Below are 16,813 nucleotides of genomic sequence, written 5' to 3' on the forward strand. Positions count from 1 at the left end.
TTTGGCGAAAATATAAACTAGAAAAAATTCATAGATTGACACGTGTGTCAAGTTAATTCTAAAAATCAACCTTTATAATGTTGTATTGACTATTCATAGAACTATTAAAAAAATGTTGAATATAATAGGGGACTGTGGAAAATATCATTATAAAACGAATTATTTGAATCATAAGGAGAAGGAAAAAATTTTAAATTATAATTTCAAATAGGTACTATGCAAATACAATAATTAATGATTTAAATTTCAATGGAGCGTTATTGTTTTGGTTATTCATTTTTTTACGGGTCTTCACTTTGTTGTAACGTGTTTGATGAGTGTTTCATTCGCGTGTAAGTTTAGTCGACGAACGAAATCCGAATAATTGATTTAACTATATTATAGACATTTTGTAAGTCAGGTACAAAATCGTCAGATTTATTAGTTTATACGGTGCGTGTTTTATTTAACTGTTATAGTAGTTTGACAACAGGTGTAAGTACCCAAATAATAATCGTAACTTCTATAAAATGATTGAAGATTATTTCATACAAAACGGCCAAGGAAATAAGTAAGCATATAAATTGCAATTTTATTTATAAGGAGTTATAGTTTTGCCAATAAATGATTAATATCATAACCTCGACAAAAGTGTGTAAACACGTACAATAATATGGGTAGAGAAATATTTTTGAATGTATAATTTATAATGATATTATAATTACTGGTTACAATAATTATTCTATTCAGCCATCAAGTCTTAGTTTTGGTTATAACTTATAATATAACGATAAATTTGTTGTTTAAAGTGAACTTCTTACATTTACATAGTATCAAACGTACCTACCCGATGTATAATGGCGGAGATACAGATTGAAATGTAAATCAGTTATACAATGAAAATGATTACGAATTTATGAGCTTCATAATATTTAAATATCATATCTGTAAACGTATAATGTATCTTATATAAAATAATTTTTATAAAACAGTTTACTTATAATATACATTTGAGTGTTAGAAACGATTAACTGCACGTTTTATTATAACCCACAATTAATGTAAAATCAACAGCAAATTTCGTATTAAATTGGTGAGTTGTGTTTGAACATGTTTGAATATCATTATAATATAATATGTATATATTATTTCCCAAGAAAAACCTTCGATTGATCAATATGTAAAATCATGTAATTAAAATACTGAGGTATAAAACAAATGACATTCCATAATAATATTATTATAGTAGGTATTGGCATATATTGAGCGAGTTTCCTAAATAGTAAAAAACATCATTATCTCTACGTTGTGCGCATGTCTATTACGTTACAGACGACGAATGAATATAAACGGAGAAACCAATACAACAGGTGTCCCAAACTACGATGTTTAGGGAAACAAATATAATATAATATAATAATAATACGGACTTGATGTTAAAATATGTAATAGGTACTTATTATTACTCTTATTCGCGTAATAATAAAGGCAATATCAATATTTTTAAAGTACCTAGGTATGACAATTGAATTGCATTATAATATATCATATTTTTACTGATTACGAACATAATATGCATTATACTATGTATGTATTTCTTATGTATAATTTATATGTTTATACAGTCGAGTCTTGATAACACGGAAATCTCGATGACTCGACATTGTATCTTGCCCCTTAAAGTGTTTTTGAGTTGGGTCTGGGGTTACTATACAACTCGTAAAATACACAAGTCGAAACTATTTTTATTCTCCTGAGGATTCGAGTAATCCAGACTCGACCGTATTTTAATGATAAACAATAATACGACACGTAATGTGCATTGGTCTAGTTTATTTAAAATTTACAGTTATATTTAGTAAAAAAGAGCCAATTTATTAAACGCGTATCGTCTATAATAGTTAAGCATTGGTAATCTTTTAAAACGAATTTCACTATTTGTCTTGACATTTTAGTGAAAGTCTAGAGGCGTATCATAAATTACCTACTAATAAGTAACACTAACAGTAGGTACCCGCTAACGATAAACAAACGGTGTATTTGATTTTATTTATTAAAATATTAATGTTAATTGAGGTAGATAGGTAGACACATGATAGTTGCATCGTTAAATTTAAAATTATCTTATAAAGACTCAAAGAGTACTAGGTATGTAAACATTAAGTAATAGAATAAGATTTTAAAATATATAATTATCTATTGCAAGACTATAAGAATACCCGAACGAATACATAATCAATTTAAAATAATATTAAACTATCCTATTGCTTTTACCGATTCAGAAACAAAATCCTAGATGTATATTCGTGTTTTAGTAATCACGACAATCACGACAATTCTGTCATGTAGGTACCCAAACAAACATGGGGATTTGATTAAGATTTCCGTAAACCATTGTCCATTATATTGTTATGTTTAAACGTTTTACATATTATTATTATAGTGATGTAGTATACCGCTGCAACCACATGTTATATGGGTATATGGGTATACGTATACCTAAGTCAAGCATGATTTATGCTTACCCACAAAACGACTTCCTCATAACCATTCAGCCAAAAACAAGACAAATATGGCTCTATGTAAATCTACTACGGTATGATTTATGCTTAATGGTCTTATGTCACGTATCATTGTTGTATGTGAATACTACGATATTAATTTAGTTTGATAAAACGTTGCAAGTAATTATTTGCGAGTTGTAATGTTATAATTGGTATACAGGAAGGTCTGAAGGAGCCTACTCTAAGGTCTAAACGACATTTTTAGGATTCATTGTGACCGCTAACAAAATATTATTATTATTGTAACATTATTATAATACCTCAGTGTTATTTTAAATCCTTGAAAACACAAACTATGTCATCGATCATATTTATTTTTTAGTTTAATTTAGTTTAAAACGTTTACGAAGGTTATAATATATAGTACGCTTTACTGAGATTGTAATATTATGTGTTATCTCTATAAAATGATCGGATGATACATTAAAATATAATATGTGTTATATCCTAATGTATGATATTTACCGTAGTATGTTGTATAGTTGTATGAACATTTTACAACGTTTCGTACGATTTAATTCATTACGTGCTTAATTTTATTATTATTATTATTTTTTTTTTTTATCTCCAAATAATATTATACAGTCCCAACAGTCCTTGTTTTGAAGGACGATTTTTAAAGTCAATCTTATATAATATTAGGTAGTATAAAGTACAACTATATGTATACTATTCATTAATAAATATTCAAAACAATGAAAAACAAATTTACTTATAATAATATTATACGTAAGTACCTACCTACTTTTATATTTGTTTATACCTATATATAATAATATTATGTTTTCATAGTTCAATATTTTAAATTGTCAATTTTAAAACTATATTGGTCCAAAAAATGTTAGGTTGTATAATTATTTTTGGCCGTCGTATATTTAATAATATAGTTTTTTGGATTATGAATTTATGGCACTTTTATTACTGCACAGTGCACATGTCCTATACCATATTATATAGTATACCTGTCAAACGGGTGGGAGGATGAGGAGGGATAGAGCCCCACATGACCCTTTTTTACAATGTTTAAACTTTAAGATTTGATAACCATAAGACATAAATTATATGTTATTAAATAGTGCAAGTAAAAAAATAAGACCCCTCCCCCCTTTGACAAAACCATTTGACTGCCACTGATAATATTATTGTTAAACGTTCAATAATCTCAGAATATTTTATATTTTAAAAATTGAATGATTATCCTCAGGTCGACTGCCAAACCGAGTTACTATAAAGGGCCTAAACATGAATCGCTGAAATATATGACCGTTGGACATTTGATCGACGAAGCAGCAGAAAAATACCCGAACAGAGAAGCTATAGTTTCTGTACATCAAAACCGAAAAATTACATTCTCGGATCTTAAGCATGAGGTTGTAAAAATGAAAGGACCGTATTTTTTTCGGCAATAAGAGATCAACATAATAATAATCTAATATATAATATGATAAAATGTGTGTTTATATAACAAACAAGGTAGACGAATTAGCTGCCGGCCTTTTGGAAATCGGCATGAAACCTGGTGATCGGTTATGTTTAATGGGTTCGAATTCGGTAGAATGGGAAATCACACTATTAGCGTCGATTAAAGCCGGAATGATTGTGGTGAGTTTGATTTCCAACCTTTGTATATCTATGCTTGAATAGGGTGATAACTTACTTTAGAGCGATGATGAGATTAGTAGGTATTTCATTTTTGACTCGCAGGTAAACATAAATCCATTGTACATGAAAAACGAACTCCACCATTGTCTTAGCAAAGTCGACGCGAAAATGCTGATCGCCCTCGAGTTTCACCCGAACCAAAACTATTACGAGCTGCTGAAAAGTATTGTTCCGGAAATCGCCCAGCAACCTTATGGTAAACCGGTTACCACCAGACACTTGCCGAATTTGGAGTTCATAGTGATGAACACAGAAAAAAACTTACCGTAAGTTGTCGACGAAACGATGTCTGTTAAATTAAATCACCGTACCGCCTATCGTATATTCTAGCGGAGTCATTAAATACTGGGACGTGTGCCAATCGGGCACGATAAAATCAACGTCATACTTGAAAATAATTAACCGCGAACTGAATCCTCATGCGATTTGCAACATACAATTTACTTCGGTGAGAAAATCTTTTTTTCGCGGAATGTTATTTTTTTGTTTTCACAAAATATTATAGCATTAAATTTTTATGCCAACAACGACGACTGCAGCTGTAGTTGTAGCAATCTGCAGACACTGGTTTCCATAATTTAATAGTAATGAATATTACAGGGGACAACTGGTGCGCCGAAGGGAGCGTGTCTGACTCATAACAATATAGTGAACAACTCGTATTTCTTTAGCAAGAGGATGCTGCTGATGGAAAAGGTAACTAATATAATAATTATTGTCGGACAACGCTGATTTCAGAGGGTTATTATCGTGATACTCGTAACATTTCAAATATTGGATTTTTTTTTATGGACTACGATAGTCTCATCACGTACTCAAATCGAAATTCGAACGAATAGTTGCTAAGCCATCAAACTTTGTGAACCAACGATATGATATGACTCCTATTAATAATGGTTAAACATAAAAAATAAAATATAATATGTAATATTTAGGCTAGTGCTTATTCTACTCTAATGATTTTTATACGAATGATAAAATGTTTGTAAGTGAATATTAGTTAACTATAACATTTCAACTCATTAAAGCTCCTCCCCCTTCATATCTTCCAAATCTATGTTATCATTATCCTTATAGGATACAAATTTCAATTACTCAGAAATTACTCGTTCGGATTTCAATTTATACATATTAACATTTTCAAAAAAATCATGTTCTGAACCATTATGGCATTATTACAGTAAAAAAGGGCCGTTCCTGTTCGTTAAAAGATCACCGAGCACTCCTTATATTGTTATATATGGCATATAAAATATGTAACTATTAAAAAAATCGGAAATTGAAAATAAAATAAAAAAAACGGTGGTGAACACGCTTGGTGAATCACCCTGTTTGATAGTGATGAATATTGAATGTTATAATATTATGTACATTGGAATTAGGTACTTTTTAAATAACCACTTGCCTACATATAGTATTGGTAATAATATTATAATGTTAATTTGAAATAGGAACACCGAATATTGTTGCAAGTTCCGTTCTTTCACACTTTTGGAACTGTAATCGGTATTATGGCGAGTTTAAATAGTGGCAGCGCACTGATACTGCCAGCCTTTGGTTACAAACCTATCGAGTCTGCTAAGGCCATCATCGCCGAAAAGTAAGTATTGCTAAACGAACATAATATTATTATTATGAGCTATAGATTTGTTGTTAAAATTATAATTATTTATTATTATTAAAAAAAAAACAAAAAACATATACACATTATAATTACAATGTAAGTATACTTACATGTGCCTAATTAATTATTATTCATGAAAAAAATGAACTTTATAATACGCGTATGTTAATTATCTGTTAGAAGAAATATCATCACGAAGTGTACAACGTACATAGGTACATTAATTCCATTGATTATAAGTATAGGTAACCGATATTTTTTTCAGTCATCTGATAACCATTTAGGTTAGTAAATAATATTTTAATACAAGTGCGAATCCGCTTTATCGTAAACTACTTGTTGTAACAATTATACATAATGTCGGTAAACAAAATATATATTTTATAGTGTATCATAATATGTTGATTTAGGTGTACAATCTTGTACGGGACACCAACAATGTACATTGATTTGATAAACGCTTCCAAGGAACTGTTGGATCAAGGGCATACGTTTACTACTCCTGAAATTGGGTTATGCGCAGGAGCACTGTGTTCACCCAATTTATTCAAACAAATCAAAACCACGTTCAATCTCAAAAGACTCGCGGTAATATATTATTTTATTAGATAAACAAAGATCTGCGCTCGCATTTAAGTGCACTGCGGCGTAGGTACCTAGGTGTATACCATTTGAATGGCGTTTGGTCTGATGTATGATCTTTTGCAACGATTTCGTCACGAATATCCGATTAAATAATAATCGTAGTGTGAAAATCGATAGGCCCCACAGCACTCGTTAAGGAGACTAAAACCATAAATAACAATATTATAGGTCACGCGAAAAATTAAATTTGCAGTTATTATTCAATCTCGCATACCTATACGCTACGAAAACGAAGATGTGAAATATAATACGATAATAATATAATAACCGATCTGCAGAAAGGGAAAATATTGTATCACGTATTCTCTAATAGGCGTATTCTAGCGCCTCACGTGCGGTGTTGTAAAATAATATTATATTATAGTTTAAAGATTTGGAATTTGGAAATATTGAATTTTCGCAACACCGTCTGTCTGGACTCAAATGATCCATCTCACAGCCGCGTCCACTGCAGCAGCATGTCTATGTACGAATATAATATTAGGTACTTATATCATAATAATAATAATATCGCGCATAGCCAATAATTAAATTCACCTGAAATAGACCTGTGTAAACTCGTGGTTGAACTATGCAGCGGTTAGAGGTTACATAATTGCAACTTGGTAGGTACGTTTGTCATAGTTGTTTACTATTATACGCATACGAACACAGATAGTAAACACACGTGTATTATATATATATTATATTATTATCATAACATAATATACCATAATATTGAATTACGCAATAGGTATAATATTATTATAATGTCATAATACAATTTATATATTTTTCAATTGGATAAACTATAAATAGGTAGTTGTAAATAATGTAAATATTTTTCCTTTTGTGTTACCTACTCGTAGGTTAGGTATATACCACCTAAGCAGTGTAATAACCCTTGACGTTGAAGCCTAACCGGCTAATTAGAAAAAAAATGTCGTAATAACATGATTTTATTCACGCAAAATGCGTAGGTAGGTACCTATTATTCCGTCAGATTATAGCCGTGCGCACAGGGGGTGCCCTGGCACTCATGCCATATTGTAATGATTGGGGCCCTAAAGTTTAAGTACCATATAATAGGGCCCGTATTTTAATTGAGGTTAGGTACTAGAATTAAATGTAATTTTTTCTAATACACCTATGTGGTAAAAAATAAATCGCGTTTCGTGATAAAATAAACAATGAAACGTAGAATATTTTAAATTTGAGCGGGATACCTAACTACATAATATGATTATAGCAGCTGTAGATGACTACAAAAGTACAATTAATAATAAATAAACATTGCGATTATCTTAGAAATATAGGTATGTTGGATCCAAGGAAATATATTACTATGATAACCACGTCTTGTTCAGAGAGCGCCCAATAATATATTGTAGGCACCCCCCGAAATTCAGGTCCGAGCACCTCTATGGTCAGATAAATGTACAACATACAGGTATTTTATATCGTACAATTCACAATCGTATATTTTTCTATTGGTGATGTATCATAGATGTATAATATAGGTACAATCTACAACTAGAGATAAAAATCTAAACAATTACACAGATAACGCGTATATCTTTTGTTGTTGACAATATTTTCATTAAGCATCAGTACCTATAAGTAAAAATCAACAACCTGTCACTTTGTTGATAGGCATTGTTTGTTATAATATTGGGTATATAGTTGCATGGACATAGTAATCAACGGACATGTGTACCTAAATAATAATAAACTCTGCCCGGGATCAGTAGTTATGAGGTACTGAAAAGGTCGATTAGAAATTCCGATCCGATAATATTATTTTTACACCGATAAAGTTATTACGTATAATAAGAAAATAGTAAACAAGTTAGGAAAGCTCACCGTGCGGGCGTGCTATAAATTCTCAGTTTCTAAACGTATTTGAATACAACGCAATAAACTGTAGTACTCCGTGTACAATTTAAAAAGAATTTTGTAACATTTATAATATTTTGATACCTACCTTGCCTATGTTTTAATGTTGGCTAATATGAGTCTACATTAAACATATTTTTATGTTTTTTAATACATGGCTGGTATGTATTTTCTTTGAACAGAACCGTTTTATAATTATATAATTATTTTTCATACCGTAGTGTTAAAATTTTTTATATAATATGTGTATCATGGTAACTCAGAACTCTACACCGGTAACCAACGGACGAACATAAAGCGGATATATGATATTTATCTACTCATATTCAGAAACCTAAAACGAACCGATTTAATGCGTAGGCACTAAATATTGTACTTATACTTCTCTTTATCGAGTAAAAACTAAAAAGTCGAAAGTTTCTGACAATAATTACGGTTACAAAGTACAAAAATAGCGAAATTTAAATTATTATAATATTATGATATACATCATGGCTTATAATATTTAAAAATAAATAATTTTATGATTAGATAATATTTACAAATTTGAAATAAAATACAAAATCAATATTACGCACTAAAATTTTTTTTATGGACAATAATTAGAATTACCCTCACGTTGTGGTGTCCTCAGAACGGAATTAAACGATTTTCAAATCCTAATAATCATATCTTAATTACATAATATGTCTACCTACAATTTAAAAATTGGAGACCAACTACTTAAGGCACCGGGTGACGTCCACAAAAATACGCTCTACGGGAATAACGATCCTGTTCTCTAGAATCAACCAAATTTAATACTTTTTTAAACTAATAGTGAGTGATATTCTACAGCCCACATTGAACTCCCTTTTTCAATATTTTAATCTCAAACATTATAATATGTCTTCAAAAATAATATAATTTAAAATTTTTTTTTACAAATTATACAATAGGTATTGTTATTTTAAATTAAATACAAAGTCGGAGTTCAATGCGGCGTTTTTTCCTTAAAAATAATTATCAAAATCCGACAATTCTACAAGGCCTGAGAATTAACTAAGTCATTGTTAACCCCCTAAATAGGTATCGGGCAGTAGATTAGTGAACAAGTATTATGATTAACACTTTCCGGCCAAATTATAACTTTTAGAATTGTTTAAATATTTTGGAGGCAACTAAAATATAAAATATAATTTTAAAATTTTATAGAATTGCTAAAAATTCAAAAACCTGCACCGGACCCCATAAATATCAAAATTTACAGACTGAGTTTACAAAAAATGGCAGCTCATTTTACAACTTCCTATTACTGTCGGGCCGAGTTTAAAATCTTCATTATTAATACTGAGCGTGTATCGAGCAATATCGGAATTGATAATCAAACATAAGCAACGAGCATTTAAATTGTAATTAAACCAATAATTAAAAATATATAATATAATTAGTTTAAAAAAATATTTTATGATGTACTTTGTAAGTACATAAACTACGAAAATTGTTCATTTGTGTTAATTAAACTGTTATCGATAAACGCGCAGCGTGCGTTAATAAATTAACTAGGTTACTTATAAAATATAATTAAATATAAGAAGTTATGTTTAATTAATCAATCATTTCGATAGTAGGTACTTTTATTTTTTCTCTGTTTACAAAATAAAATATTTCTGTCTGGTTCAGCTTTTTTTATTTATATTTTTAATACATGGCGTACTATATGATAGCATAGTGATACACGCGTTAGGCGACTGGTAAAGGTTTTCACAGGATTATTTTTACAGGTTCGATTGTCGTCAAAAGATCGTCCTTAAGCACATTTAAGCACATTTTTTAAACAAAATCTTTTTAAACCACCAGGAAATTCAACGTTAAGAATGGTATGTACAGTTAATACAATATTGCAATAAACCAATTTGTTTATCAGCATGAAATGGTCGGTCAATGACCTGTTGTCAGTCCTTATCCGGAATTTATGTAACAAGCACTAATAGTAGTCATTAGCAGGATTATCGAATTCGATAAAAACTATATTAATTCCCTTAGCTTCGGTAAGATAAGACGATCTTTATTTTGCAGTTGATTAATCAGCTCAACAGCATATTAACCAATACGGGACTTTAAATAGTATTATTAGGTACCTACTACATTTTTTTGAGTATAATTATTAATTAGTTATTACTAGGGAAGAGGACTTGTAGCATTTGCATATTTTTTAGTACACAGTCACAAAAATAGCAGAGTACGAAACAAATACGTTTCATGCTTTCACAAAGCTAGTTTTGAAATTTTATTTTGCATATCAATGCATATTTTGCATTTTTTTTGTTTATAGGGCATATTTCTTCCATTTTATACTTTTAGATACATATTTCAAATAGTTTACCATTTTATCAATAATTTTTGGTCGAAGTTTTTATTTATTTATTTATACAACCAAAATAATGTTGAATTTAAAATTATTTTAAATTTTGATCATAATATTAATATGGCTGTTGACTGTTCCCAGACATTTTCCTAGAAACACGCCTCGTGAGTTAAACATTTGAAACTAAAACATTTTGTCAATTATATTTTAGAAGTTGAAGAAATTGAAACATTAATTTGAAGAAGTATCTGAAAACCTATAAATTATAATAATTCAATACTTATTGTAACTTGTAAGTTGTACTTAAAATTTAAATAAAATATATTCATTCAAATATTAGGTATTTACAGAAAAAATGCTTATTTTGTATCAAAAATATTCATTTTAAAATGAATTTTTTATATATGTAAGTGCACATTTGGTAATTTTTAGAGCTACAAGTCCTAGTTATTACGTATTAAGCAAGATTTCTCCGGGAAGAGAACCTTTGACACACATCGTCAAAAATTCCGAAAATAAAAATAGCCAAGGCTATTAATAGGTTAAACAATACATAGGTACTGAAACAGGTGTGTGCAATTTTGACTTTCATAAATTGTCTTTCGTCAACTGTGAAGAATTAAAAAACATATGGCAATCGATAATAACATTTTAACTATCATAGATAGGTATGTTGTAATATTTGCAATTTTTTTTATTTTTAGTACCTAGGTATAATTTTTTTTTGCTACCACAGTAATACAAATTTATTGCGATTGCTTATATTTATACTATTTGAAATAAATTTTGTATGATAAAAATGTCAAAGAAGAATAGGTACTTAAACGTTCACAATAAAATTAAATATTATGGACAGTTGTGTTGGGAAATTTCTTATATGTAATAAACATTCGATGAATTTTTTTGTTGATACGACTATTTTCCAACATAGGTAGGTATAATGTATATGATTGTTAATCTGATGATTAATATTATGTTATTGCTTAACTAATTTATACAAGAATAAAATAACTGCACGGGATAAATAATTGGACTAATCAATGAGGCCAATGAGGGTAATCTATAATTATACGTATGTAACACGAGTATGTTAAATAAATGCCACAATATTATATTTTATTCCATAGTGTTATGTTTTACGTTTAAATTTAAAAATAAACATTATTTTCATTCACGGCAAATTGTGATAGAACATTATTTTCAAAATTAAAACCACGTGTAATAAAAAAAAATCGCAGCAGTTACAAGATAAATCGCGATGGTTTCGATTTCAGCGTAATATACGCGGATCCGCCCGCAAAAAAATTATAATAACAGTGATTAAAAAACCAAGCACTTTACACGGTGAGCCGTGAAAATATTGCGTTCGCATTAAAATTTCCTTGGAATTAAAATATAATCAGACATATTTTCAATTTTGCAATATCGCGGGTCGCTTTAGGTATACCTATACCTACGCGTGTACCCGTAAAGTGGTTAAAAATATACTTGGAGATTTGTTTCAGCTCGATGGTTTAAGAACAGGTTTACCTACACGGTATGGGCTTGTATACAATAATTAATATAATAATATTATAACAGTATAACGCTATAGGTATATAATTATTTATCGAGGAAGTGGAATTTGTATTTTATTACGACAACAAGGGTAAAACGTTTTCATTTTGGTTTGAATTTTAAAACTCGAATGTCATTAACGGACGGCGTTTTGATTTCAGTCGATCTACGGCATGACAGAAGCTAGTCCCATAGTGTTCCTTTCGAATGCCGACGAGTCTGAGCACAAGTCGTTCACTACAGTTGGTCAAGTGCTCGATCACTCCGAAGTAAGTTGTACACGAAAAATACATTTAGATAATAATATTACGTGATATTTATCAGCGGTCGCGGATTTCCAGATGTTTGTTGTTCACCTTGAGACGGGTGTTCACATAGGGAAAATGTATATTATATTCAACTAATGAACGGTATTTATATATTAATTTGTTTTAATGATTTTCGCAGTTTTTTTCTTCTCATAATAAAATATGTACTTAAAAATCGTCGTTTCACAACTGCAGTAAGAGATCAATAAATGAGTTCGGTTTTACAAAATATAATATGTATAAGCTAATAATAATATGATATTGTAATAAACAGAGCTGTGCATTTAATGACGTAAAAATCCTTAAGATACGGTCAGTGATAATATTATGCTGAACTTTTGATTTTGCCAATATAAATAAATAAGAACCATAATATAATATATAGGCAGATAAAAAAATTATGTAATTCAAACAATATTGTTTTACAGGTAGGTACCTATATTTTAATGGTTGTAGGAACCTATAATTAGTAGTAAATTGTAGGTAATTATAATACCTAAATTATGTCGTGGAATTTTCGTTTGCATATAATATACCCACAAACAATATTATTTGAGTAGATTTTTTATTTTAATGTAGAGTGTAGACATTTAAAAATCGGATAATTTTAGCAAACATTCGATTACTATCCAATACGACGGTACCTAACCTAACCTAACCTAACCGCGGTGGTCTCTATTCACAATCAATATTATGATCTAGTATAAAATTTAAAAAATGTACAGTAGAACCTCCTTACAACGGAATCGCTCGGTACAAACTGATTTTCCGTAACAAAGGAGTTTCCGTTATAAGGAGAATAATTCCGTCTTATAAGGGGTCCGTTATAAGGAGGTTTTACTGTATTCCCAACATGTTTTAATATTACAAGCTTCCGTTATCTTGCGTCGATCGCGGGTCAACATTGACAAGTCACGGGAGACAGGTACGAATGAATTTTTTACATTTAATTTTTTAAACGCGATGCATTTCTGGTCTGATTTTCCGAATTCACCCCTTGCTCAATATATACGATTGTAAGACCCATCATATGAATGGAATGAAGCTGCTGTATTATTCTTTTTATTTATGTTATTAACTAAAAATTGTTATACGACGCGTTTCGTGCTGTTACATCAATTCATCAAGGTTTTACTCGGATTTCTCCAACTTTTATACACCCCGTATACTTACTATAGATTATAGTATAGTAATAAATGCAATGTTTTTGTGTGGGTGTGTGTTATAAGCGATCCACAACCAAGTCTATCGCACTCGTGGTTCTGCAATCTGGTTCACATAGGCAACCCTATATAAGATATAACCGAATATGTCCACCTCGATGCCATTTTTTTTTACAATTTTGCAATTTTTAACGAGAGGCTTGGATTAGGGATTTTACGGCTCGCGAAAAACGATTTTTTCTCATCCGTGTACGATCGCCATCGGCTACATCGGAATTAAAATACCTAGTTTATAGTTATCACAATATCATTTTAGACCTGTATTTTATGTTTGGTCAAAACCGCTCAAATTACTGTGTTAAAAATTCGTGTGTGGTTTACACTTAACGGAACTCAAGACGGGGTAAATCTACTGGCATTATTTCATTTCAATCCTTGCATGATCATATCTATAGACGCATTTGATATTGTTTGATTAAAATTTATATACAAACAGTTCTGTACAAATGTCGTGGCGAAGGGATTGTATAATATCTATGCACTTAACCAATCAAAATCTAGCTGCACACAAGTAACAAAATATTATATTATAATATGCCACTACAAAATAGAAATACAAAACAGCCATGGACATGCGCATTATCGTCTAAAATATTATGCAAACGAAAAGAATATGTGCCAAGTAGATATTAAATGTTGCATAGGTGTCTTGTATGATGGTTTTGCCTGGAATGAGATTTGTATCTCATCACTGCTTATCACAATTTATTTACGAATTTAAATCGATTTTTGTGCAATGTCATTAGATACGCGTACAACCCCGGACCAATGGATGACTATTATTAATAAACCATAATTATTATACAGTGCAGTCGAGTTCGATTTTGGTACATTTTTACATTTTATATTATACTCCTTAAATGTCATGACTGCAGTAGACAAATCACACATAGGTATGGTGGTGGTGAACGATTGACTAATCAAAGCGCCGTCCAATTCATTTTTTCGTTTTATAACCACACGTATACAAAAAAAAAAAACCATATTATTAACAGACATGTTATCGCCGCGAAACCTTAAAAATAATATTAAAACTTAAAAGCGCTAGAATTGTGGAAGTCACAAAACTTTTCGGGAAATATAATATTGATTTTTGAAACGTTTTAATGTATACCTACGATTCATTTGATCTCTATAATATAATATACTTATAATCGAACGTATCCTGGCTAACTGATCGACCAAGTGTCTAGACTTGACATTTAGACAGTACCTTCGTACCACCTTATATTGTAGTGGTGCACTTACAAAGGGATTTTCCAAAATTAGAAATATATACAAAGAGCTATAATATCTGAACTGAGGTAGGTACACTAATATCGAGATACTCCGATATAAAGCCGCATTTTATATTTGTTCAATTTTTCCCGGGCGAAGTCGGGTAGTTATACGTCAGCCTCTATTATAGTCGTAATATAATATTGCAGTGTAGCTATGCATTACCATACTTTACTTTCAGGTTAAAGTCGTGGACAAAAATGGGATCACTGTGCCGATGGGCAGACCAGGGGAGGTTTGGTTTAAGGGCTACAACGTCATGCCCGGCTACTGGAACGACGAGGAAATGACGAAGAAGGCAATAGACGACGGTTGGCTTAGATCTGGGTACCTAAATCCATTATAGACATTTTAAACATTTCGCTGTACGACAGAAAAAAAAGCAATTTTTTCCGTGTCTAGTGATATTTTAATTTTGAACGAAGATGGTTACGGCGTGGTCACTGGCAGGATTAAAGACATCATAATCAGAGGCGGCGAAAACATACAACCGCAGTCCATCGAGTACTTCTTGGAGTCTCATCCGGAAATTATCCAAGCACAGGTTCGTATCGAAAGCCCGAGTAGTTTTATTTTTTAATAATCTTGTTGTACCTACTCGTAAAAAGGTGTTTGGAATACCAGACGAGAGACTCGGCGAAGTGGTATGCGCCGCTATAACGATTACAAAAGGGTCCACTGTTGACGAAGAAACCGTAAAAAATTATTGCAATGGCAACGTGAGTGCGATGTTATTGTTATCTATTATTACGACGTGCAAGCTTATGATTTAACACGTCGGACGAATTAATTATGAAAAGAATTTGTATATTTTTTTGACACCGTTACAGATCGCAAGATTTAAAGTTCCGAACCACGTTTTGATCATGGACGACTTTCCGAAAACTGTCTCTGGCAAAATTCAAAAGTTTATACTTCGGGACATCATGCAGGATTATATAAGAAATATGAAAAATCTCCAATGATATTTTCGTTAGTTATATTTTCGGCTCGGCCGCGCTTATTCGAGTGAACATTATTAATATTAGTCTTATAGCAATTTTTTATCGGAAACACCTATAGCTGCAAATTATGCGTTTTTTTTTTTTGAGTTCATAGAGAGTAGTGGGTACGGTCGTTGATTGACGATGATGGTCATTGTTAAAACATCAAAAAGATAGTTGCATAATATTATGAACACGCGAAGTATAATTATTTAGTTTTACATATATTATTACGTTATATACCTACCACAAATGATGTGTATTTAAATTCAGTTAAATATTGTATTGTAATATAACAATAATATAATAAAATATAATATACGTATGAGATGTATTGTGTGCCTATGTGCGTTTTATAAATTACCGGGATAATGTATGGTGCTTAATTGGACACGACGAGTACGTACGTGACGTTAGCTGAAGCTTGCACGACCGAAACATTATATTTTGTAATTTCTACGACTAAGGTTTGAAGATGAGCCATAACCTTGTGTAAGACGTATTCTTACGATATTTCCATGGGCTTCAAAGCAACAACGCATTTTCGTAGAGACCTTCAACGAATGAGATATAGAAAATAAAGTAAAAAATACGAAACTATATACCTATATACCTATAATATACCTATATAACCTACGCGTGTTCAAAAACGTTGGCTTGTCGTTATTTTGAGAAATGTGTTTACATCCGAGAAAATCGTTCCAAAAATTGTACTTGGTCTATATTATCACGTGGGGCGGGATACACAGTACAATATTGTATAAAAAT

At 30.8% G+C, this 16,813-nt stretch overlaps 1 protein-coding gene across 2 annotated transcripts; it reads left to right on the top strand.

The window, feature by feature from the left end:
* The first annotated feature begins 273 nt into the window (after positions 1-273).
* Positions 274-16,379, top strand: LOC132950977 (medium-chain acyl-CoA ligase ACSF2, mitochondrial-like). 2 transcript variants are annotated; one of them, XM_061022625.1, is made up of 14 exons: positions 301-391; positions 459-550; positions 3,748-3,913; positions 4,017-4,145; positions 4,248-4,471; positions 4,536-4,653; positions 4,806-4,901; positions 5,657-5,805; positions 6,240-6,417; positions 12,415-12,522; positions 15,244-15,389; positions 15,465-15,606; positions 15,671-15,781; positions 15,893-16,379. In XM_061022625.1, the coding sequence occupies exons 2-14, from the start codon at positions 510-512 to the stop codon at positions 16,025-16,027; spliced, it is 1,743 nt and encodes a 580-aa protein (XP_060878608.1). In that variant the 5' UTR covers positions 301-391; positions 459-509; the 3' UTR covers positions 16,028-16,379. The 2 variants fall into 2 exon arrangements, with proteins under 2 accessions (XP_060878607.1, XP_060878608.1); XM_061022624.1 differs by having other exon boundaries at positions 274-550.
* Positions 16,380-16,813: the final 434 nt, after the last annotated feature.

This window comes from Metopolophium dirhodum, chromosome 8, assembly GCF_019925205.1.
Source record: "Metopolophium dirhodum isolate CAU chromosome 8, ASM1992520v1, whole genome shotgun sequence".
NCBI classification, from domain to species: domain Eukaryota; kingdom Metazoa; phylum Arthropoda; class Insecta; order Hemiptera; family Aphididae; genus Metopolophium; species Metopolophium dirhodum.

What these genes read in the sequence shown, in the direction of transcription:
- LOC132950977 (XM_061022624.1), top strand. Translation starts at nt 510, where the DNA reads ATGATTGAAGATTATTTCATACAAAACGGCCAAGGAAATAA. An exon ending in GCAACATACAATTTACTTCG is followed by an intron (nt 4,654 to 4,805) that starts GTGAGAAAATCT and finishes TGAATATTACAG; the next exon opens with GGGACAACTGGTGCGCCGAA. An exon ending in AAGGCCATCATCGCCGAAAA is followed by an intron (nt 5,806 to 6,239) that starts GTAAGTATTGCT and finishes ATGTTGATTTAG; the next exon opens with GTGTACAATCTTGTACGGGA.